The sequence below is a fragment of the Odontesthes bonariensis genome, chromosome 21 (genome assembly GCF_027942865.1).
Source record: "Odontesthes bonariensis isolate fOdoBon6 chromosome 21, fOdoBon6.hap1, whole genome shotgun sequence".
Taxonomy (NCBI): domain Eukaryota; kingdom Metazoa; phylum Chordata; class Actinopteri; order Atheriniformes; family Atherinopsidae; genus Odontesthes; species Odontesthes bonariensis.
Window position 1 is genome coordinate 13,043,012 of NC_134526.1, and position 24,505 is coordinate 13,067,516.

A 24,505-nucleotide genomic window follows, 5' to 3' on the forward strand; every position below is an offset into this window, starting at 1 on the left:
TATCTTTTTAAGGTTCACACTGATTATGAGCTTGGAATGCAGCTATATACAAAAGAAAGAATAAAACAGCATTTACGTTTTTTAATTAGTTCATTTTAGATAACTGCGTTAAAGTGTTTTGGATATGTTTTTAAATGCCTCTTAGTTTATAAAGCTAACAAGTGCAAAAAAACTGTTGACTTAAAGCTTTTTGTCTAATCAGAAACCGAAGATATCTGATTTAAAGCAATAAACCTCCTATGACTCATAAATCATTTTTGACTAATTCAAAATATTTAAATATTAGGTGACATTACGAGATTTCATGCCTTCATAGCCTTCAAATGAAAGAAACATTTAGGAGTCACTAAAAAGCCTGTATAGCTCATTCCATCTATTTCATTTGAAGTGAAAACCATCCTTTTATGTGCATGATGATTTTATGATTTATGGTGAAACCAGAGTAGCTGGGTCTTTCTCTCTCCTCTGCTGCAAGGCTATCCATAGCTGGACACCCAGGCTACATGCTGGGAGACTAAGGCTCACCAGTCCTGTACTGAATCTCACAGATGGAGGATGACATTTCATGCCAGGTTGTTGGCGAGTCATGTTGCGCTGTGTGTGAAGAAACCTTCCTGACTCCTATGGTTCTATCCTGCATAGGCTGCTCTCAGAGCTTCTGCAATTATTGTTTGGAGCAGTTTTGGACACAGTTTGGTGCTAAAGAGTGTCCTCTCTGCTTCAACGAGAGTCTTGGACTTCCACACAAGTCATGTGAAGCACACGGTGAGAGAATGTATCTCTTCTGCGTGGCAGACTTGGAGCCAGCCTGTGCCATTTGCAGGAGCTCAGGCCTGCATATGAACCACAGAGTGTATGCCATAAAGGAGGCATTTACAGAATGTAAGGTAAGCAGAGTAAAAATAGTAGTCATAGTAAGCTCTACTGCAAATAAGTTAAGCACGTGTTTTTATGTATCTTATCTTCAGCATTACTTTAAAAATGCCCAACTTTTTTATCACTTTTTAGTTACAAGTTACAGGTTAAGTCAGTTTGTGCAATTCGAGAGGGCATGCTTAATGAAGGGTGTATTTTAGAGGATCTTTTTATTCTGGTTTTCCTCATATTCTGCTGTTATTAGCATTATGAACTAAATGGTGGAAATTAAAAGAGGTCTGAACTCAAGCAAGTAAAACTTAAGTAGTAGTACACTCATCAACTTTATTGTTTGGCAACACGTTTCGGCTTGTGGCTTTCATCAGGGTAATGACCCTGTTGAAGGTCTATATACTCATGTCAGCTGGCTGATACTATCAATTATTTTGAACTGCTGCCCTGTCATTGGCATACACACTAATCCAAATTTCTCTTTGGCATCTCAACAAGCGATCATGTCTCCTTTGACTTATTTGGACAGGGATTCATTGCAGCAAGTGCTTAGAGGTTATAATTTGTCGTATATGATACTTCACCTGTCAATTTTGCCTAGCTGACGTAGTAACTGTTCGTCGTAATGTAGTTGGGGACTTTTTGAGAAATGCGGAACATTGATATATCAAATCTGACAGTAAGTTTGAAAGGAAACATATTACTGAAAAATAACCTTTTTCACTTATTCACACGTTACTTTAACATAGTATTTGACAGATGCTATGGTAATCACACATAAACATACAAGAGTTGAGGAAGCACAGTGTTAAAAAGTGTTGTTGTAGATAGAGTAAAAAAAACAAAACAAACAAACAAAAACCCCCTCAAAGCTCAACCAACATTGAAAAAATCTTCCAGTGGGCACAATTTCTTTCTATTTATACACTCAGCCTCAGTCTTATTTTGGAATGTTTCCCTTCTGTCATAACTCTGACTGTTTTAAAAAAAAAACAACAACTCAAATAACCAGAGGTCATCCTAATTTAGCGGTAATCCAAAGACCATCTTGTGAGCTAACATTCCAGCATTACTTTTCTGTTATCTTCGGGTTTATAGTATTTGCACGGATCTGCAGAGATCCAATCGCTCAAATGTAAACTGAGATTTGTTTTATTCCGAGAGGTGTTTATTTGAGAATGCGCAACGTGAAGGCTCGACACAACACAACATAACATGGGATATGCCTTCGAGAGCTGAAGTATTAACACTTATTTCTGAGGTTAAGCGGTAGCCTACCAGAGATGTGGGAGGGACTTTAGAGCCAGACTTAGAGCCACTGTGACAAAGAATGGCTACCACGCGCACTCATTCTGAAGATGACCTTTCCTGTCCAATTTGTGGAAATATTCTCAGTCAGCCAGTGGTCCTCTCTTGCAGACACAGATTCTGTAAATCCTGCCTAGAAGACAGTTGGGACACACAAGGTAGTGAGAATTCACGCTTTTGTCCTCTGTGCTGGCGCCGCTCCTCCATGGATCAGATAGTGGTGAACACTTTTCTGGAGAAGGCCTGCGAATCTTTCAAAGAAGACAGCAAGAATGACCCTGAGGCTTGTGAAGAGCATGGAAAAAAGCTCACTGTCTTTTGTTTGGAAGACTTACAGCCAATCTGTGATATGTGTGGCAAAGCAGCTCCACACAGGGGGCACAGACTCTATCCCATTTGGGAAGGTGCTCATGACTGTAAGGTAAGCACATTCATGTTACAAGAATGGGCACATCACTGTTTCTCATGAGAAGACAGTTCCATTGTTATACTATATTAAAAAATACATTGCCTTACCTAAAATGTTTTCCACTGTTTTTCTGACAGTGACAGCAGCTGGAAGGCGTGATGACCAAATGTTTGTTAAAACATCTGGTACAGTCTTTGAATGAGTTACCTCTAAGGACACGTGTTATATTTAGATAGACATAAGTCTTTACTATATAGGGCCCAATGGTAGAATATCTTTGGAATTTAGATACTATCGCTATACTATATATTTGGAGCTTGCCATCATTTTAAAAATATTTGTTGTTTTATATTGTTTTTGTTGACATTTTCCAACCTCTTTGGTACCACTGATTTACCACCACTGAGTCTGATATGCTGGTGATGTGTGAAGGTTTTCTCGCAGTGTTGATTTACATTCTAAAAATAGATTTATATATTTGGTATCCTGTTGCTATCGGGGTCTCGAAAGAGCTGAAACTTGACTCCCACAAGGTTTCTGCAAAGTTACATTCATTCTACTCCTACTCTCCACAGTTTCCTCCAGAGACCAGGAAGCATTCAGCACTCCTATGAAATAGAGCTGTTTGTTGCCATATTGTGTCCCTGAGTGCACTCTTAAGCATTAGCTCACTTTTGATAATGTCACCAGGAAATTGTTATTTTTCCATAGAATTTTTCCTTTGATTCAACTGTATTGCGTGACTTTAGATTTACATTGAACGCTGCCAAGGAAAAGTATGTGGCAGCTGAAAGCCCCACACTTTGCTGACAGCTTGGCTACCTGACAGACTGCCCATGTTTTGAAGAGTTGATCCCCTGTCACTGACATTTCAGGAGGAACTGAAGAGTGCCCTTCTGCCCTTGAAAGAGAAATTACAGCTGTACAAAAAAGCAAAAGGGGCTTGTGAGGAAATTGCAGAACATATCAAGGTACTCTCAGTCCAATCATTGCCAAATATTACCTTGAACAAATGTATGAGCCAAGGTGTAGGGGCAGTGATTACCTGTCAGTTATGTCTCTTTACAGAACCAAGCTGAACACACTGAAACACAGATCAAAGAGGAATTCAAAACCCTTTACCATTTCCTGAAAGAGCAGGAGACAGCCAGACTTTCTGCTTTAAAGGCCGAGGAGGATGAAAAGAATCTGATGATTAACCAGAGGATTGAAGAAATGAGCCATGAAATGACAGCTCTTTCCAACACTATCAGAGTGGTTGAACAGGAAATGGGAAGCCAAGACATACCATTTCTTAAGGTAGATAAGACAATAGCATAACCTAATTGCATGTGGAATTAGCTGTACATTTACATTTGCATATTTCCATGAGAGTTGTCCTTTGTCCTGTTTTCAGAATTACAAGGAAACAATAAGAAGGTAAATGTTTTACAGCTAGTATCCAATCTTTGTTTGAAATATGATACAGCTTTAAAGTCAGAACTCTCCAAAAATTAACTTCTGCAATATCTTTTCAGAACCTGGCAAAGTCCCCTTGATCCACAAATGATGCCCGGTGCTCTGATTGATGTGGCCAAGCACCTGGGCTCGCTAAAATATCAAATATGGGAGAAGATGAAGAAAATAGTTAAATACAGTAAGTTTCTCATGAGAAAATTAGTCATGTTTTACTGGTCCACACTCTTCCTCTCACTTTAGTAACCTCTACCTTCTTTTTCCTTCAAGCTCCAGTGATTCTAGATCCCAATACAGCAGCCAGCTGCTTCATCCTCTCTGAGGATCTCACAGTTGTGCAGAACTCTACTCAGATCTTCAAGCTGCCAGACAACCCGGAGCGCTTTGATGTTAGTGCTGAGATGCTTGGTGCTAAGGGTTATTCCTCTGGACTCCATAGCTGGGATGTGGAGGTCAGCAAGAATACTTACTGGGTGGTAGGGGTAGCCAGCGATTCCATCAACAGGAAAGGTAAACATGTGCTGACACCAGGAGAGGGATTCTGGACAGTAAGATATCGTAATGGAGAGCATAAAGCCTGTACAGCGCCATGGGAGTCGCTCAACATGACTAAGAAGCCAGAAGTGATCAGAGTGGTTTTGGACATGGACCGTGGTCAAGTGACATTTTATGAACCCGGACAGAAAACACCTCTCTACACATTCACAAACGTCATCACACCAAGAGTCTTCCCCTACTTTTGCACTGCTTGTAAAGAGCATCCACTGAAAATCTTACCAACATGGATAAACTTGCAAAAGGAGCATTAATTTTCCTAGACAGAGTTAGACAGAGTTCCCTAGTGAAGAATTGTGAGGTTTTTTTTTCTTTGTTGATGATTTGATGATTAGGGGAATGCACGGTCAAATTACAACTACAAATTGCCACGTAACTTACAAAGATGTTTTAATAAATGACATGACATAAAAGCTTTTTTAAATATTTAATTTGAGTTACAACTAAACAAATGTACTCGAGGTGATCTCAGATTGTAAATCAAAATCCTTAACACCTATATATTACTACACTGCTAAGATTTGTTACATAAAATAAATCATACTGTGCGACTCCGCTTAGTATGACAAAGAATCACCTCTGTGATATCCACATTCATTTCAGCTTGTTCCACGAACGCATTAAAATATTAAACAGATAAGGAGGTTCCTAACAGGCACATACAGTAATTATGTATGTATTTGCAAACCCATACCAATGTTGTTCAGAGGTTGAAACCTGGCATATGAGATTAGTTTTCCGTTTCATTAAAAACAGTAAAGATTCTATGGTTAGTTTTTGAAGTAGTAGCCACTCATACCGCATGTTGAAGTCCAGTCTCAGCCTCATTCAAAGACACAGCAGGAACACAATATAATGTTTAAACCAAAACAGGAAAAACCTTGCAGCACTTTTTTTTTAAAAGGGTACATACCCTGCAATAAAGTTTTACATGATACAATCCTTTCTGTTCTAAAAACATGAATGTAACATGATGTATCATATATCAAACTGGTTGTGGAAGATATCCACTCTATGTGCGGTGATGCTGACATTAAAAGGGAGTAAATGCCCTCACATCATGTCCTGGTGTGTTATTCATACAGTGTTAAAACATCATCTGTAACAGTACTCCGTCAGTGTTAGTAGTCCTCTCAACTCTGTTCCCTGAACGGTAAAACTCCTGACAAGACTGACAGATGTTGCTGTATGTATACCTTTTTCTTTCTCAGCAGCACCTGTGCAGCCTGTTTAACTGAGGCCCTGACTGCCCAGCTATGGCCATGTCATAGAGACATTCTTCCCTCCACTATAGCATTGTAGAGCTCCTCATCTATGGCCTCGTATCTTGCAGCTCTACTGTTCAAAAAGTAGATATAGTCAGTTGTGACACGTGGGTCAAATCCCTCCCTCTGCAGCCTGGTTTTCTGGATTTTAAATGTACCTACACAGGAATGTTGAGATAGATAAAAGTACATTAGAATTCCTTAAAATGAAATTATAGTAATGATAGATATTTCTTCATTCGGGTGGGATACTGGGCCAGTTTACCTGTAGTGTCAACTTGTGGGGAGATTCGGAGGAACATGGGCCGAGCATAGGAGGGAAGCACTCGCTGGATGTTCTGTAAGAAACTGTTGCAGTCAAAGCTTCCTGTAGCATCTGCAATGGCAGCCATGCCTGCTTTACCTTCCACACCTGGAACAAAACACAGTGATAAGTATTTAAGAAAAGAAAAAAAAAAAAAAAAAAAAATCAATGCCAGCAATGTCTCCAGCGTGACGTTAAAGGCACTTGAGTATAAATGATAACCATCACCTGGCACTGTCACACCGTACACAGCAACATCAGTTTGATCCAGAAGGTTGCTGAGTATGCCTTCCACCTCAGTTGTAGAGACATTTTCCCCTCGCCAGCGGAAAGTGTCCCCACTGCGGTCGCGGAAGTACATGTAGCCCAGTTCATCCATCACCAGCACGTCACCTGGAGTTAACACAAGTCTAATTAGCTGCCAGCTTTAAGCCAAAAACCTCCATGTCAGGTTTCATTATGACCACCGAACACTGAGAAAGGAAAATGTTTGCAATCCAATGCTGCCTTTCTCTTTCATTTTTTATGAAAAATAAATGATCTAGAACAACAACATCTTCAAATGAGAGCTGCAAACTTTACTGAGGAAACATAAATGTGGATTTCGGGAAAAGGGAATGGCAACCTGATAAATATGCAGTATCATCTTTCTTGAACACATCATGAGCAATCTTCTTCTTCGTTGCATCCTGGTTGGCATATCCATCAAAACGCCTTAAAGGGTCTTTTTGGTTGATACGACCTACCAAAAGGCCCGGCTCTCCTGAAAAGCATAGCACATGTGTGTGAGTATAACTGTGTGCTTTTGAAAGACTGATATAAGATATAGCATAAAGAGTAACAATTTACATCAAACTAAGTCATAATTGTAATAGAGATGTTCACTACCAGGGCGGCAAGGGATACACAGGCCCCGGCTGTCTCGAACAAGTTCCATGGTGTCCTCATTAACGCTCACTAGACGGATCGGGTACACGTTAGGGAGAATGCGACTGTTGAACCCACAAGCTCCAACCTGGCAGAACAAAGCCAGATGAATTCAGATCAAATTTACATTCTAAGTGAAGAGAAAAGCAGCATAGTGATTTCTAACCTTGCCATCCATGTTGGCAATGCTGCAGTTGCACTCAGTTGCTCCATAGAACTCGCCGATCTGCGCCACGCCAAAACGCTCTGTGAAGGCTTCCCACACGCTAGGGCGCAATCCATTCCCCACCGCCAGACGAACTTTGTGACACTTCTCAGATGGTCGGACCGGCTGAGATAAGAGGTAGCGGCATATCTCCCCAATATACTGCACCACCTGTAAGTAGAAAGAAAACCTTTTATTGCGTCATTATTTGCTTCATTGTAATGTTTCTGAGTCACTGATTTCTTCAAATATGGCATCTCTGAATATGTCTCAAGCTTAATTCTTACAGTGCAGTTGTACTTGATGCAGTCATCCCAGAAGCGGCTGGCAGAAAATTTCCTCTTCACTACCACAGTAAGACCATGGATCAGACACTGACCAACTCCAATGATATTACCTGGTGAGAAGAGAAAGTGTGTGTGGGTTCATCAACTGGAGGTAAAATTGTATTCATCAAAAGATGGAGATGAGCATCACATACCTGCTGAGTGATAGAGAGGCAGGCAGTCATACATAATGTCATCAGGACGCATGCGAAAGGCAAAATACCCAAAAGCAGCAATTCTGTAGTAGCTGTCACGGGAAAACGATGAGAGATTTGTCATTACCTGCACAGCAACTGTAACGATTGTGGAGAACAATACGTTTTTGTTCGTGGTCGTTCATGAAAACATACCGACTGTGAACCACGATAGCAGCCTTGGGCAGTCCTGTGGTCCCGGAGGTATAAATATAAAATAAGCGGTCTGCAGAAGACAATACAGTAGAGTATTATAATTGCATACTGTAATTTGAAGATGCGTGCTATCATAATATTGAATCAAATGCTAAAATGAACCTCAAAAAGAATGCCAGAGCAAAATGCTAGAAAGAAAATATAATCACCGTCTTCAATCTGTTTCATGCTTCTCTGCTCAGACCAAATATCTGGCTTTTTATAAACATTAAGCTCAGATGTTAAATGCTGAGTTCTGTCTATTCATCTAAGACAGTTTGACCACTGATCTGGGATGTAATTTATTATCAATACAGCACACATCTCATTATGCCATTCACATCTACCCCAGATACCTGTTGGAAGACAAAATGTGTGCATTTGTCTCAATTCAAAATTACTTATAATTGCTCTAAGGATTACCCCTTAAGGTTGGAGTTACATCATTACTGAAAGGCAATTTTAGCTCAGAAAATAGACAGTGGATTAAAGAAAATTAAATACTATTTAAAATATGTTCGATTTCAGAACTGCAAGCAGAACTACAAGGTATTTAAAATAGAACAGCTCATAGACATACAAATAAAGTGTTGCATTCACGGGGTGAGGGACTCACAATTAGGGGTCACCAGAAACTGACCTGAGAGATAATGGCATCTGATATGCAACACTGTCCCATTACCAGTATATGCATTTTATTCCTTCTTGAGCTGTTTTTGTATTTATTTTTTCAAAAACATTAAAATTGTTCCATTTTTGCTCTGATCCATCTGCCAGTTCTCCCTTGCCGGTTATCATCAGTCTGTGGTCTCACAAACAGTTACTTGCTCACAACACATCATGAGTTTAAGAGCCACTGAGGAGCAAATTCATACACTGGAGCAGCTCTGTCAAATGAGTTCAGCTTTGCTTTGATGGGGGGGGGGGTAGCCGATATTGACTAAGATTCAACGAACATCACAAACTTATCATACATTTCAACAATGACTTGCAGTTTCCCAGTGATGGGGAAAATGCTGGAATAAGCTGTGGTTGACAAAATCGTGTATTATTACCTTTGATTACTAAGAAGCTGCATTTGCATAAGCCCTGAGAAATTATAACTCGGTCGACCCCTACTCACCATTCATGCCTTTGTGGGGAACACATGGTGAAGGGGGATGTCTCGATGCAGTGGATAAAAGTGGGTCCAGGGGCTGAGCACCCAGGGAGGCCAGTTGATCTGCACTGAGGTCTCCTGTACAAAACCGTACCATGGGCTGGCTGTCGGCAGAATTAATCTCCAACATGGCTGACCATTCAGGAAGAGGAACAGGAGTTAAATGGAAAGAGATGACACCAGTCAGATCAGTCCAAGCTCACTAGAGTATATCAGAAAGTACTGTAAATTTAAATGTAATACTTGTTAAAATCCAATTATTGGTGCAACATGAACAGAATTACAAAATAAATACTTATCTTCTTGTTGGTTGTCTGTACATTGTTTTAACAAATTCTTACCATCAGCAAGCTCAGCTCCAAACACTATTGCCCGTGACCCTGATACCCCAATGCAGTGCAGAAGCGGATCACAGCGGAGGCTGAAGTTAATCAGCGCAGCTTCCACCCCAACTTTGGCCAAGCCCAGCCAAAGTGCCACCTGTAATGGCCTGCTTTCCAAGAAGAGGGCCACCACATCCCCAGAGACCCATCCTTGACCTCTTGCCCAATGGGCAACCGCATTAGAGATTTCATCTAGCTGGGAGAAGGTCCATGTTTCTCCTGTGGCCTCATAGATCAGTGCTGGTTTATTTGGGTGGCGTTTTACTGTCTGGGCGAAAATGGAAGGAATATTGCTTCCACTGTGCATGTAACGCCATAAGGCCAGCTTCACTCTCAACAGCACATACAGGCCACTGATAAACATGAGAAGAGAATGGAAGAACAGCCCTCAGTGTACAAAGATGCAGACGCACAAGTTAACAGAACTTTGGTTAGACGCATTTAACTTACTTGAGGTCTCTCTTGGCAGTTCGTGCTGCAATGTAGAAGTATTTCCAGCTTCTTGTGCACAGATATACCCCAAGGCCTGCTGCTAGACTCCAGGACCAGGACACCCCAACGAGACGCAACAGTCCCAAGGACCCCAGAGAGGCTGATACACACGCTGCATTGTGCATTCTTGTCACGGAGTAAAAGAAGAAAGATGGGCTTTTACACAATAACGGGCTTAAGCTAAAGCCTACATGGGTTGAATTCAGGGGGCTGAAGTACTGTAGTGCAGGCTGGTACACGCAAGCACACACAGAAAAGTTGTTTTTTTTGGTAGCTCAGAAAAACGTACGATATAAAAAGCAAGATATAGTGTAACAAAGAATCCAGCTCGTAATTAAACTGTGAACATAAACAGATGCCACGCCTGCTCACACAAACTATCACAACAATGTAAATTCTGTTCACAACTTACCTATGAGCCAATAGACTGACGTGATGTCACCTTTCACCCGATAACCCCGTTGTTCGACAGAACTTGTTACTTTTTCTTTTTTTTTTTTTACTTCGCGGAAACTATGAAGCTTTCAACTCGTCCTCCCGCTGAGGAAAGCGCCGAAAGTATCCACAATGTTGCGTTTTTCGGGGAAAGCAAGAGTTTTTGTTTTAGTGTTTTAGCAGTTTGACCGCTATCAGCACTGTTAACTGTTTAGTAGTTAGCAGTTTACTACCTTCAAATTTGGACTTGAAAATGTTAGTTGGCAACTCCTTTCTTCTGGCACCTACGGGGATAACTGGAATGTGAGAGGAAAAATGAAAAACTACTCGCGTGAGAACAGCGAGATACGGAGTGAATCAGGCTATTTTCTGTACTCCATATTGAAGAGAGCCACTGCCATTAAAGCACCGCCCACCATGGGTGGAAACCTTCTGTACCAGTTCAGCTATTTGTCAAATTCGGAGCCTGTCAAGCTTTTCTGAACTCCGATTGGACGAAATTGACCCATACCAATAGCCCAACCACCCAATTTGTAGATGGCTGCTACTGAATGTGGAACAAATCGTAAGAACACCGGCGCAGACTACTAAATAAATTTTGTGACGTGTAGTTTGAGTTCACTCCATCACTTTTTCACATCATGCTTTAAGGGCTCATGGCATGCCAAATATGCACTTCTCCAATTACAAATGATAAAAAGAAATGTTAATATTTATATTTTGAAATTTCTCACGATATACTTGAAAAAAAAAGTAGAGAAAAGGGGAATAAAAATAAATGAATAAAAAAAAGAAATCACAACTGTCCAAAAGCGAAATCTTAAAGGAAACTTTGCTTTTGCAGATAAAAGGCCTCTCGGCGAGTATCTGCAATGGGGCTTTTTGCGGTCACTGTGGGTGTCTTAGGATCAAGACTACAGCAAACTTTTGAAAGCACCGTTCTTCTGAGTAAGATATAAACCCAGGGGTCCAAGATCTGATTCCAGGAGGCCATGCGTAATCCCAGAAGAGTGAATTGACCAAGGGCTCTGGGACTTCGATTGAGCTGCACCACAAGAATGTGGATCTAAAATGTTGGAGAAAGATACAGATATCACTCTCAGGGTTTACCTCATAGGCCTACTTAATTATTGACTAATCATATACAATCTCTAACTCTACAAACACATCTGATCACTTAGATAGCTGTGTAAACAAATCTGTCAAATTAAAAGAGTAATACACACGAGAAAAGGGCCCCAGCAGACACAGGACACCACGGTGATTGCTGCTAGTTGCACCATCATCTCCACATCCAAAGAGTGAAACATGGAGCCAGATGATGCAGATGATACACGGCGAGCAAAGTGAGCTGTAGGTTTTATATGACTGTTGCAGGACTTAATTCTGGCCTGCAGCAATGCCAGACCACTCAGGATGTTGCAGAGCAAGGAAAGAGTAAGAGCGGCGAGGCCCAGACATGAGAAGGTCACAACTAAATTTGTGTCAGCTTTAGATTGTGGATCATGAATTGGCAAAAAACACCATGTGCCAGGAAATTGCTTTTCATAAGTCCCCACGGTAAATAAAGGTAAAACAGCCAGCAAAAGTGCAAGGGTGGTCAAAAATAACACCGCTCCCTTCACATAAGTCACTGTAATCATGGAAAGATGGAGAAAAGGTCTGGTGATTGCCACATAGCGCTCTACTGCCATAGTAAAACCCAACAGCAAAGGGCATAAGCCAAAAAACACCATATTTGCTCCAAAGATGTTACAGAATTGATCGGGGGGGTTTCCATATGTCTGATACAATGCAAAGGTACCGAGAATCAGATGACCTCCCAAGTCAGCCAAAAGTAAAGTCACTGTTAGTCGTAGAAATGTTGCTTTGGATTGTCGGCGGAATCTGGCACGAGAGTTAAACAGGATGCCCAGAGCAGTGAGGTTGGAGACGATGCCAAGTATCATCGTGAAGCAGGACATTCCTAAAGCATGGGTGGGATATGATATGCTCTTGTTCAACGAGGGCTGATCAGAGGTGTTGATGTTCAGGTTCTGATGGAGGGCGGATGGCGTTGAAGGTGTAGGAAATGAAGCCATTGATAAAGAAGCTGTCTTTGTCTTCAGAGTGATCTAAAGTTTGAAATACATGTTTGAATATGTGCATTAGTACAAATATATTGAGTGATCAATTTTCACTAATGTTTTTATGTCAGCTTGTTTTGCCCACTTAAAGTTTTTTTTTTAAACTAAATCACAGAGTGAGACAAGTCTGAGCAAAACAGTGTTCTTATGAATTCCATGATATATGTGAGCAGCTCAAAGGCTAATAATAAGTGGTCTGCCAGTGACACTGGTGATTTAAACCTGAATTGATTAAGCTGCTACAGCAGGCAGTGATCAAGAGGAGCTGACAAGACTTCGGTGGAGGACATTTGAAATTAAAAGCAGGCACAGGCGGTTGATTGGCATGCATGAATGTGTATCTTAAAAAATAAAAATGTTCCAGAAGATTACTTGAAAGATCAGTGCAAGGCTCCAGACCAGATTAAAATCCATAAGCATCTTAGTCAGCCTGATACTCTCAGGACAGTTTTAATCAAACTGTGGCAAGATCATTGCCGTTGGAAAATACAGGAACTTGTGACATTTTACTTCTTTTATTTTTAGCTGTTTGTACAACAGGCTCTCAGACCAAAAATTTAGTATATCTGTTTTCCAAAATGCCATCTTTTGTTCACACAACTGTTTTTACCGTAAATTCACTTTGCTTATTTGACTATTACCTTCTTTAGAGGCCCACAATCTTATCTGCTCAACAGTTTCTCATGTGAACGTTTCTAATGTTTTTATTCATTTCATTTTGTATTTTCATGTGAATGTTGGTTTTGCTGAACTTATAAGGCCTGACTTTGTGTGTTTGAACAATGTGAAACTATACTCAATCATAATTTTATAGTAGAATTCCTTTATTTTGCTTCTTGATGTTTGATGTTATCAAAATTAAACAAGCAGTGAGACAATTTCCACAAGCAAAGTTATTTGTACCATCATAAAGTACCATTATGATATCCAGCATATCATTATCCATTCAGAAACTATAGGCTTGATATTTATTACTTGTTGATGCATACTTCATAATGCTTTTAATCTCCACCTTTTAAAAGAGGTGCTTCACAGCAATGATTGAAGGACAGTATAATGTGTGTGAACAAGTGGTAGAAAAAGAGCCTTTCAATAACAAAGATTCCTAGGACTGACAAGCTTTTAAGGGGATAATTGGGTTGGGAACTGCAGATTTGAACTAGTCCATTTAGATTTTCTCACAAAATAGACAAACAAAATGTTTTGAGTCTCTGAAACATGTCTTTTTTTAAATTTAGACCATTAAAAGTCATTAAAGTCCATTGAAGAATGGAAGACCAAGGAATTCATTAAAGTTATTAAAATGATGTCCTCACAATAAACGCACTTTCTCAGCTGCTGGTATTCCTATACAGAGAAGCACTTTCTCCTGAATCATAGATAAGCTGAATCCAGGGTTTCAAGACTGGGAGGATATGGGGATATTGTTGAAGAAATAATTTAAACAGATTCTGAATACCATACATCTCTCCCAAAAGTGAAGGCTTTGAACATTCCTATGTGCTATTGTTACATAATCAGGAAATCTGAATTTCTTTTCAGGTTTTTGCAGACCACAGGAAATTGTGGTTTTCCGACAGATTGGCCTGTTTTGACATGCACAAGATTGCTCTTTACATGTATATTTCAGTTTAACTCTTATGTTAGCAGAGAAGAATGTACCAGGTATGTCATTCATGAAGTCAATGACCAGTAAATCATTATGAATTTGGAGTAAAACCTACCTTAGCTGGATGTTGGGATAGGGTGGAATACACGCGAAAAAACAAATGTGCGTCTTATCAGCAGAGCTGTCCTGTCTCCCTAATTTTGTTGTAACTGTTTCCAGCATTCATTTACTACTCTTCCCCTCCCTTCATTTTTTTCCCTGCCTCTCTAACACTCCCTTTCTGCATGGACCTTCCTCCACTTCACTCTGGGGAGAGCTATTTTATCTACCATTTGGATCTGCATTTTCCCCACACCTTCCCTGCTGGATGTTTTCCTTCCATCTTCCATTTATTGATTACCTCTGCTGACCCTTTGGAGTAAAGTGGATCTCCACCATCATATTTCAGTTTTGCAGCTTTGATCCAGTGCAAGCTAAATGGCCAATCAAAGTAAGCCATTATCTATGTTTTCCTTCTCATTTTAACAATAATGGTTTTGATTTTCTCAAACCAAAAAGAGATTCCTGGATTGATCAACTGAGACAATTAGTATCCAAGTCACAAAAACAAAATCAACAGTCATCAGAGGGATTTGAAAAGGCGCAGAGTAGAATAGTTGCCTTAAGGTAACACTGACATGCTGAACATCAAAGTTGAGATGATTCTCGATATAACAAAAACATGCATAGTTAAAAATAGTTTGTTTGCTCTTTAAAATGGAAGAGCCAGTTCGGAGACTTTTAAGTTGTTCTTGAGACTACAGTGCCTTTGATTTCTTATAAACAGGAAGGAATATGAAAGAATCTCTCATTTCCCCTCTAAGTCTAATTGTTTCCTTTTTTGCACTAAGAAAAGCAGGCAAATACAAGAGTAAGAAAATACCTTTGAAACCATTACACAGAGGTCTTATGAGGCACATTAGAAGATTTATTTGCACAAGTAACAATAAAAAAACCCATTGCAGTTCAAACATGTAAAGACGTGAAATGTTAAATCAGCAATATTCATCTGAAAGTCCTGATGTGTGCAAAACGCAGCAGTACTAATATTCCAGATGACAAAAATAACTGAACCTGGTAAATAAACTCTTCTTTTAGAAAAATAATTAGCGTTTGTATATGAAATAGCATTATAGTTCAATTTGAATGTGTGATAAAATGCCAAGCAATATATACATAAACATACATTCAAAATATAAGTTTTCCTATTTTGGGTCATTTTTAACAATCAACAACTTTATGACTGTGGTGAAAAGAAAGTGCTTGCATCACAAATATCTCTTGGATTGCTTTTGTTGGTTGAATGAAGTACCTGGACACAACAAGCATCATTAAATGTACCTGATAAAACAGGTTCCAAGATATAATCAGAATTTTGGTTCAAAATCATTTGCCGCATATCTATTGTCTAAAATAAGTTCCATAAGTTATCATTTTACAAACTTAAATAAAAAGTGTTGACATGAAATTAAAACATATTCACCACGTGTCATCTTAACATATTTGCTTAAATACCAATATGTGCTTTTTTTTAAAACTATAGTTTGCACAATGAGTACAGAAAATAAACATAATATTTGATCATAAAATTACAGTCAAACGATTTTTTGATAAGCTCATGTATTTGTAAAATGACTGAATTCCAATAGAAAAGCCAATACCTTCAAATACATAGACTCACTCACAACAAAATGTTGCTGTGCAGCAAAATGGTGCATTGGCTACAAGAAAAGGCTGTAGTCAACTGGTTGTCTGAAATATTGCCTTTAGCCAATCAAACTTTTTGCCCAAGTAATGGTTGACCTCATCAAATGTGAGACTCTCCTGTATCCTGGGTACTTTTTGATGCCTGAGGATGGCAAAAGGAAGAGACAGTTCAGCCAGTGAAAAAAAACTCTTTGCACAAATGTAAGTGTGCTTCCATAATCAGGACATGCTTTGCTCTATCACTAAAGACACAATGCATTTCTCTTTTAACATCGCCTATAATTTCTTATCATCATCGAACCCTGAAGAGAAACGTTCCCTGTGTTTTCCACAGGGAATTACTTAATTCCATTTAATTTCTAGCACTCCCAGGTAAAATGTTAAACTATGTTGTCTGTGTACTTATACTAGTTTGATTTAAACATACTTTTTGATTTAAATGTACTGTGTTTTACTGGTGCACTTATTCCGCAAAAAATCATTCCTTTGAAAGTGAAATAACGACTTACATTTGCTTTGCTGGAGTTGGAGTAATTGAACTCTGTGTATTTCCTCTTCCGAGTTGCACAGAGTCGAGACAGGATGTTTTCGTACTCCTCCCTCACCTAAAAGCGGATTACAAACTTAGTTTTGCTACCCGAGGCAATAGTGGAGCTTGTTCCTTTTTTCTTTATATTTTTCTATTCTTGTGAGGTTGACCAACCTGTTTGGAAAAGAGACAGTGCATGACAAAGAGCATAACCCCCTGAAGGCTGCCACAAATGGTGAAGAGATAAGTCATGGCCATGGTGCCCTTCTCGAACTGGAAGCATCCAAAGATCCACATGGTGCCGAGAATACACAGCTGAGCCACTGCAGTGATGATAAATGCCCTGCAGGAGGCAGCAAAGAGGCACACACGTCACGTCTTCACTTCAACACTGTAACCTTTACTGCAACCTACATTTCGGAGGGGGTGTTGTTTACACTATTTTTCTTACTTTATATGTGACGCAGTAAATCAGCTTATTTTCGGCATGGAAAATATGACTCACATTTTACACATGACTATGTTTGGTATGTTCCAGGTTGTTGCATCCAGCCTGTGAGTGAGAGGTAACTGTCTGTAACTCTGGTGATTGCCTCCTTTCATGTGGGTGACCTGGATTCAAATCCCCTGCATGAAAGGTTCTACCTCCAGTAGGGGTTCTTTGGCAAAACCCTCTTACCTTACCCACCTACCAGTGTAAGTCACTTTGGATAAAAGCGTCTGCCAAATGCATAAACATAAACATAAACAGGTAACTTACTTTATTTTCTGCAAGTTGTCCAGGTCTGGGTTTAAACTTGAAAACTTCTGTGCCAACTTCCACACGGTGATCAGAAAGAAAAAAATGTTAACCTGAAAGACAAAAGCAAAGAGGTTTAAAAGTAATTCAAGTCCATTTTTGGGATATCTTTTGATAGATAATCATTTTCTTCAAGTCTTACTATAATGATGACACAGGCCGGACCAAAGAAAGCCCAAATAGAATCCAAGTTTAACCAGCAACTGAAACGCATATTGAAAATTTACTGAGCAGACTATATAATGGCATTATCTGAGATCCAAGTGTAAATTGCAAAATAAAACAAAAACAAATGAACATGGATGCACTTATCAAATGAATAAATGTTGAAAACTTACTGCTTTTCAGTGCCATATCCTTTGGAGTTAACACATGCAGAGATAGCGACAATAACAGCCGGGACTCCATAGCCACCTGCCATCATGTAGAGGGTTTTGAATTGGGTGTTAAAGACCAGGACTACCATCCTGAAGAGCTGTATGCCCTCGAGACACATCCAGCAAAATGCCGCCAGGTAGAAGAAGTGCAACATCCCTGCTACCACTGCACAGCCAACCTAATGCGGGAGATAAATGAATATTAGCTTGGCAGAAAGAAAAAAAGAGACAATACTTGATGAAAAGAAAGATAAAGGAAAGGGAGATCAACTTTCTGGGTTAATCTCTGCCAATTCCATCAATTACTCGGTCACAGTACTTTGACCTAAAGTCGACATATTAGGAAAGTAGCACATTTTATGGGCTTGATAGTAGGTGTATGTTACTACCACCTAAAAATTCCAGAAAAACCACAACCGTGGCATTGTGTCTCAACCCCATATGTCTGAAAATGCGTGATTCAGCAATTCAGATTTTCTGGGGTATTTTGTGTCACTTTACAAAGGTATCTTGCCACTATTCACGTTGTCTCCGTTTCATTTTTTGCTTTGATGAAAACGTCAAATCTCATCATTAGTGATATTGTTAACTTACTTTTATGGGCTGATTATTCTCTACCAGTACTTTGGTCAATGGTTTACATCCTGACAGGGAAATGAGTCTTCAAACTTCCATTTTGGAAGTTGGAAATAATTTTTTCCATTTGTCTATGAATGCACCATCAGTACAGCGGATGTAACAGCTGGTGAAATATTGGTGAAATGTGGGCCATATAAGCAACATTTCTTGTCAGTCCCTATAAAACTAAACAAAACACAGAGGAACCAGCCAGCAGCAATTACATTCTCTGGTGCATGTTTTAACAACTTGGGCCAGTTCAACACATGATTCCAGACAAGACTGTGTCTAAAAGTGGGATCAGCAACCCACCAGCTGTCAATGGCCCAACTGCAAATGAGGGAAATATAAGTATTTGGTAATAAAATCGGCTGTCAAGTTTTTCTGTTAGATTTCAGTTTGGGTGTGTGGTCTGAGCATGCATACCATAATAGTGTGCTCCAAGGGCTATGAAGTTCTATGGATCTCAAAAGAGGCGATCCCCAAGGAAGAAAGGGATGGAGTGTGGTTGAATGGGTCACACCACACTCCAAAATAATAAGTTAGTAATAAGTTACTGTTAGTAACAGAAATACTAGTAATGTTTCTGTTACTAACAGTAAGAGTAACAGAAGTATAAATTGAAGAGTGAAAAATGAACTGCTGTAGTGTCGCTTTATGTTATTTTGACCAAAGCATGTCACATTTAATTAAGACCTCAATAAATTGTGTCAAGGGGTGAGAAAGGACATAATATATCTCTTGAAATCTATTCCCCAGTTGTTTTTGTTGGTGACAGATACTTTTAATGCTCTTGTGGACAACAAGCTTTCAAAGTATTTACCCTGTTCTCTGTCCGAGAGATGCCTGTAAGAAATAAAAGGATGGCAATGAAGAGGCTGATGCAAAGATGCAAATGGATGGTGGTTCTTGGAGTTTGAATGGAGCGAATCATTGAGAATGTCAGGATGCAGATAAACAGACAAATCAGTGAAAGGGAAAGGCCCACCCAGGTAATCAGCTGCAACTCAAACTTGTCCTTTTGGGAGAAAGCATAATTATGTTAGAAAATACAGAGATGGACTGAAGTTTAATTTTTTGCACTTTACTCTATAAGTATATGGTTTTAAATCATCAGATATGTAAGAGTTTTAACCTCAATCTCATAGAGGGCCATGAGCACTGCAAAGCTGCTCAGGTGGTTACATGAACAAACAGTGTATTCCAGGTTAGAGTGTACCACACTGCAGCCACGAGGTGACCATGTCCCCCCTCCCTCTGAAGAATCCCAGAATACACAGGTGTGAGACGTTTCATTTGTCTGCAAAACAGATGAATAGATCAGAAATAAAAGCCATGATTTTTACATTTGTCTTAAAGAGGTAGTTAATCAAAACCATGAAATAAATACTCTTTCTTCTTTACCTGTTTGATGTGGTGCAATGTTAATGTGATTGGCTCTTTGAGGTGGCTTGTATTTCTGTTACTGACAGTAACAGTCACCACTTTGGAGTTTATCATAAAGCGCTGGCCCTCATCTGGTTTCATCCCACTGAAGAAGCCATCTGCAGATTCTTCCAGGTTTGAATAACTGAGCAAGGACACTGTTGTAAAGCCTATTGTATTGACAGCAGATAACAGAGAATGTTATAATAATTATTAAATTCAGGTGTTTACAATTGTGTTTATATAGATGCTTGATCATTACCAGGATATAATGAGGGATCTCCTGCAGCAACCTCCAAATCAATGTTTAGTTGAGCATACTTAGATGACAAAGTCCTTGCTCCTCTGGGTAAGACCGGCCCTTTAAGTACCAGCCACTCCACCTCTGTATCCACCAGGCATAAAGATAAGTAGATATAGGATTAAAAGGTGAAAGGGACCAAGTATGAAGGTCATTTGTACTAAATCCACAGAATAGTGAGTAAAAGAAAAATCTACCAGCTACAGGGAAAATTATAGATAATATTTGACTATAGGTCTAAGGTGATGCAAAATCTTTTAATGATTAGCAAAAAGCTAAGTCTGAATCATGCAAATATTTGTATGTGGATATAGATATTATTTAATGTATGCTAATTTGCACTGAACCTGTTTGAGGGGAGGATCTTTTTGTCTCTGTGGTCGTAATGAAAGGTCCAATGAACCCCAGAGTGAGTTCCACCAAATCCAGAAAGGTGGAGACTTTCCTGTTATCATTAAGGAGTCCACTAGACAAGAGCTTGTCTATCATAGACAACAGCCGCTACAGCCACAAGAGAGGAGGGGAAAAGGAGCAACATAAGTGTGTGTAAGGAAAACAAGAAATGCAGTCAGCCTGAGAGCAGACTTTCAGGCTGCACACTGCTGCATAAACAGCCTACAAGGCTGTGTTGCACAGACATCTGAAAACCATCTGACAAGGCTTGAGGGGGTAGAACTTCCTGTTTCTGTTCTAACTTGAGAAAACTTTTTTTGCATGGTAAGACGTTATTACTATAAGTACTATAAGTCATTAGTACCTCCAGTAAGTCCTCTCCATCCAGCTTTTTTGGATTCTCGCTCTCTGTGAGCTCCAGACAGCTTTTATTCAGCTGCATTATGTGATCCTGTACAATGGGTAGTTTCTGAAAGAGGGATTCAAGGAAGATGAAATAAATGTTATCAACAATACATATTATGAAAAGATGTCCATCTGTTTGAATTTACCTCTTTCAAATTATTTACATCTTTGAAAACACCACAGTTCAGTTCTGAGAAAGAAAAAAAAAGAAGGTTTGACTCAATAATTGCGCTTGCTGTTGATCACACCAGTCTAAAATGCTCTATTTGTTATTGAACAAATGCTAGGTTTGTATTGGCTGCTGACAAGATGTGAATGCAGTTGTGTTCTCACCAGTACAGCTAAACTTCTCATTGCCATAGTTAGTGAACCCTGCATGACATGCACAGTAAAAGCCACTGGCTCCATGGTGGCATGTTCCATTTCCACATATTGTCTTATCAATCATACATATGTCTAAAAATGGAAACAAATCAGGGACAGGAAAACAATCAGACTTTGTATGTTTCCATTAAAGCCATTATAATGGTAAATATCCTGGTGGTCTGGAATATTAAATATTCTGAAATTGGTTTGATTACAATTTTAAATTTTTCTAAATTTAAAATAGCAAATAAAAGTGACGAAATGCATAAATGACTTGTGCTGTTCAGTCATAACCCTCACCTTCGCAATGCTCCAAATCCCCAGTGAAGTTCGATTTTCCAGATTTCAGTGTAAAGCCAGCATTGCAGACACAGAAATAACTGCCTTGTGTGTTGATACATGATGCATTCAGACCACACACATTTCCTTCTTGACATTCATCAATGTCTACATGAGCAGAAAGAGGGGACTTGAAAATATTTGGGATGGAAACCAACACTAATTCACCTTAAATGTAAAAGCAATCACACAAAAACTACTGCACAGGAAACATTTGTCATGTTACCTTTGCATGTAACATTGTCACCACGATCAAATATTTCCACACCAGTGGAAGACTTGAATCCAAGTTTACAACTGCAGTTGTAATGTGAAAATGTATTGACACATTTGGTATTAGGTCCACAGATGTCTTTGATTTCAGAACATTCATTGATATCTTAAAGCAAGAGAAAAGGACAAAACAATCATGTTTAAATAATGACTTCAGGAGGCAAATATTCATATCAGATCTCTGCCATCACTGATTCAAGGTCACTTACCTCTACATTCTGCAAATGAATCAACTGTAAAATTCACTTTCCGTGTTGATGATTGAAAGCCATCTTCACACTGGCAGTAGAAGCTGCCATTTGTGTTAAAACATTTCGCATTTTTTCCACATATTGGTTCGGTCTCGTCGTCATCTTCACAGTCCTCAATATCTTAATTGATGAAAGAGGAATGTGAAAAGAACAAATAAAACATAAATAGGTAATAAATAAATATGGATCTCATATTGATCTATCGAGAAAAACAAAGTCTTGAAAAGTTTGGCAAACACAGTCCACCTCACAGGAAACTGTGAAATATCTAATTACTTTTGTTTTTTAATTGCAAAACATGGGCATGTTGCAATTTTAAAAGGCAGACATTAGCATGAAACAACTTTGGAGCCTAGAAAGTTCAGTAATCCTAGAATTGTTTAACCTTCATTGTGAAACTGCTACTTTTTATGCTCTATGGACATATTCAAACCAATACACACTATAACACATTTAAGAGTGAAACTACAATGTTTTCCAATGACTGTTAATGTTTTCTCTCCATACCTTCACAACCTTGTTCTGTACGCTCAAATCCAAAGGGACATTCTTGTTCCATTTGGACCATGACAAGAGAAAGGAACAAAGCTGAAAAGCAAGCAGGGAAGTGTCACTTTTTACCACAGTCAGTTTCTTCTTGACCATTTAATCTAATCTACGCATTCTTTAACCATAAGGAGATATGCTTGTGTTGCAGGTAATGAATGTGTTCATTTCGCTACATTAGTAAAGTATTCATTTGGCTGCATTATTGATGACAGAAATGTTAGGAGTTTTAAATAGGCCAAGCAGAAAAGGCTAATGCCCATATTTTTTGTCTTCACTTCCTCAGATTGTTTCAACGCCATCTGCACTGTAATTCAAAATGATCTGCTCATGGGTGTCTTGAGAACTTACTTCCTATGTGTGAGGAAACATCAGATGGCAAAATACAACACAAAATAGCATGACATATGTGACGGATTTGAGAGTGCAGAGTCAGTTCTCTTGAGTTTCCTGAATGACACCAGATGGGTGTGATGAGCAGAAAATAAAAAAAGGAACAAAGGTCTTTTTAAAGTTTTACATATCTATTTTTTAGTTACAGTCCATCTTCATTTTTTTTTTGTTGTTTTCAGAAGTTATAATCTTTGAGTGTTGTTACTTAGTGGCACGGAAACACAGAGTTCTTCCTCTGAGGGCAGCTGAGCGGTAAATGTGGGGACTTTAAGGCAGGAACTTATGAGGGTGCTGTGGGATGAGCTCATGGTGTATGAATATCACTTTTAAAAGCAAATGAACTGAGAGCTTTTGTTCATTAGCACCCAGATAGCTGACAAGAAAAGCTCTAGTGTTCACCCATCCCTTCTTTGCTCCTCTTCTAACGTATTTGACCTCTTTTCACCACACACAAGCTACAGACTGTGGACCCTGGGGCGGGTTTAAATTCAGAACTGTAACAGAATGGTGAATTGTGACATCGTATTTACCAGTAATACTGGCAGAGTATTAAAACAGGGAATTTCAAATAAACACTCAAAGTGATTTAACTATTACCAGACCTCAGTTCACTTCTAGTTGATTAAGATTATATCATCCTAAAATTGAACTTATCCTGTGCACATAAACAGTGAATACCTATTTTCGAAGGTTTCTAGGGTACCGTAACTATTTGGTTTCCTGTCTAACACCACAGAACATTTTTTCGCTTTCTCAAAACAGCTGATTTTCCATTCCAGCTACTGTGCAAATAGATGACAGATGTGACTCACCCAGAATCAGGAGGACCCAGTTGCCTGCCATAGTGATCATGTAAACAATGTCCAGGTCTTTGAAAGTAAAGTTAAAACAATCTAAAAATCATGGACATTCAGACGGTGCAAATCTCTCCTTGGCTGTCCAGCTTTTTCCAAGTCTCCCTTGGTGACTCAAATTGGAGTAGGAAAAAATAAGTCTTAATACGCAAGGCAAGGCAATGAATATGGAAAAATGATCAACATTTTATGCCAATCCCGCAAATTAAAGACATTTCTGAGATGTTGCGTATCTCCCATCAAATAGAATGAACTGTTCTCTTTCTCTCTCCCCCTGGCTGTGTCTCCCTTTTGCCTTTGAATTTTAATCTGCTCTCACTGCTGAGTTGACATACTAGGATGACAAGAACTTTTAGGGAGGGGCCTTTCTCTCTCTCCCTCTCTCTAGATCACTCCTCTGACACAGAAGTTCACACTACGAGCTGTAACTTTTAAGGAACTAATGTTCTTGTTAGGGTGGGGGTGACAGTGAGAGGACATAACTAATCTGATTCTGTGAAAAATTGTTACTTAACAGTGTTTTATATCTATCTCTTTGTGTTTGTCCATCTGTCTCATCTTTTTCCTCTTGTGGACTTTGATTTGGGGACAGACATGGCTTTGAGGACTTCAGACTTTCACATTGTTGTACAGATACTTACAGTCTGGTGGACCCTCCCAAATGCACACAGCCTGC

At 39.2% G+C, this 24,505-nt stretch overlaps 4 protein-coding genes across 5 annotated transcripts; 1 reads left to right on the top strand and 3 right to left on the bottom strand.

Moving 5' to 3' along the window:
• Window positions 1–522: 522 nt before the first annotated feature.
• On the top strand, window positions 523–6,196 carry trim35-13 (tripartite motif containing 35-13). 2 transcript variants are annotated; one of them, XM_075454353.1, is made up of 6 exons: window positions 523–887; window positions 3,460–3,555; window positions 3,653–3,883; window positions 3,981–4,003; window positions 4,102–4,220; window positions 4,310–6,195. In XM_075454353.1, exons 1-6 carry the CDS (start codon window positions 549–551, stop codon window positions 4,846–4,848), a joined length of 1,347 nt encoding a protein of 448 aa, XP_075310468.1. In that variant the 5' UTR covers window positions 523–548; the 3' UTR covers window positions 4,849–6,195. The 2 variants fall into 2 exon arrangements, with proteins under 2 accessions (XP_075310468.1, XP_075310467.1); XM_075454352.1 differs by lacking the exon at window positions 523–887 and adding an exon at window positions 1,757–2,596 and having other exon boundaries at window positions 4,310–6,196.
• On the bottom strand, window positions 4,968–10,892 carry slc27a1a (solute carrier family 27 member 1a). The gene is made up of 13 exons (XM_075454351.1): window positions 10,457–10,892; window positions 10,003–10,170; window positions 9,511–9,905; window positions 9,134–9,301; window positions 7,972–8,041; window positions 7,777–7,868; window positions 7,583–7,692; window positions 7,257–7,466; window positions 7,052–7,178; window positions 6,789–6,926; window positions 6,392–6,556; window positions 6,125–6,271; window positions 4,968–6,017 (listed from the first exon to the last, which is right to left on the bottom strand). Exons 2-13 carry the CDS (start codon window positions 10,167–10,169, stop codon window positions 5,860–5,862), a joined length of 1,947 nt encoding a protein of 648 aa, XP_075310466.1. The 5' UTR covers window position 10,170; window positions 10,457–10,892; the 3' UTR covers window positions 4,968–5,859.
• On the bottom strand, window positions 10,527–14,415 carry ptger1c (prostaglandin E receptor 1c (subtype EP1)). Its single transcript, XM_075454355.1, has 3 exons — window positions 14,330–14,415; window positions 11,706–12,593; window positions 10,527–11,545 (listed from the first exon to the last, which is right to left on the bottom strand). The coding sequence occupies exons 2-3, from the start codon at window positions 12,558–12,560 to the stop codon at window positions 11,300–11,302; spliced, it is 1,101 nt and encodes a 366-aa protein (XP_075310470.1). The 5' UTR covers window positions 12,561–12,593; window positions 14,330–14,415; the 3' UTR covers window positions 10,527–11,299.
• Window positions 14,416–15,170: 755 nt separating this feature from the next.
• On the bottom strand, window positions 15,171–24,138 carry adgre5a (adhesion G protein-coupled receptor E5a). The gene is made up of 19 exons (XM_075454479.1): window positions 23,788–24,138; window positions 22,544–22,624; window positions 21,995–22,156; window positions 21,739–21,891; window positions 21,474–21,620; window positions 21,141–21,263; window positions 20,954–20,997; window positions 20,767–20,871; window positions 20,357–20,510; window positions 19,971–20,093; window positions 19,688–19,878; window positions 19,419–19,583; window positions 19,107–19,301; window positions 17,627–17,844; window positions 17,431–17,491; window positions 17,250–17,341; window positions 16,664–16,832; window positions 16,470–16,565; window positions 15,171–16,102 (listed from the first exon to the last, which is right to left on the bottom strand). Exons 1-19 carry the CDS (start codon window positions 23,825–23,827, stop codon window positions 16,061–16,063), a joined length of 2,361 nt encoding a protein of 786 aa, XP_075310594.1. The 5' UTR covers window positions 23,828–24,138; the 3' UTR covers window positions 15,171–16,060.
• Between the last annotated feature and the right edge of the window lie 367 nt (window positions 24,139–24,505).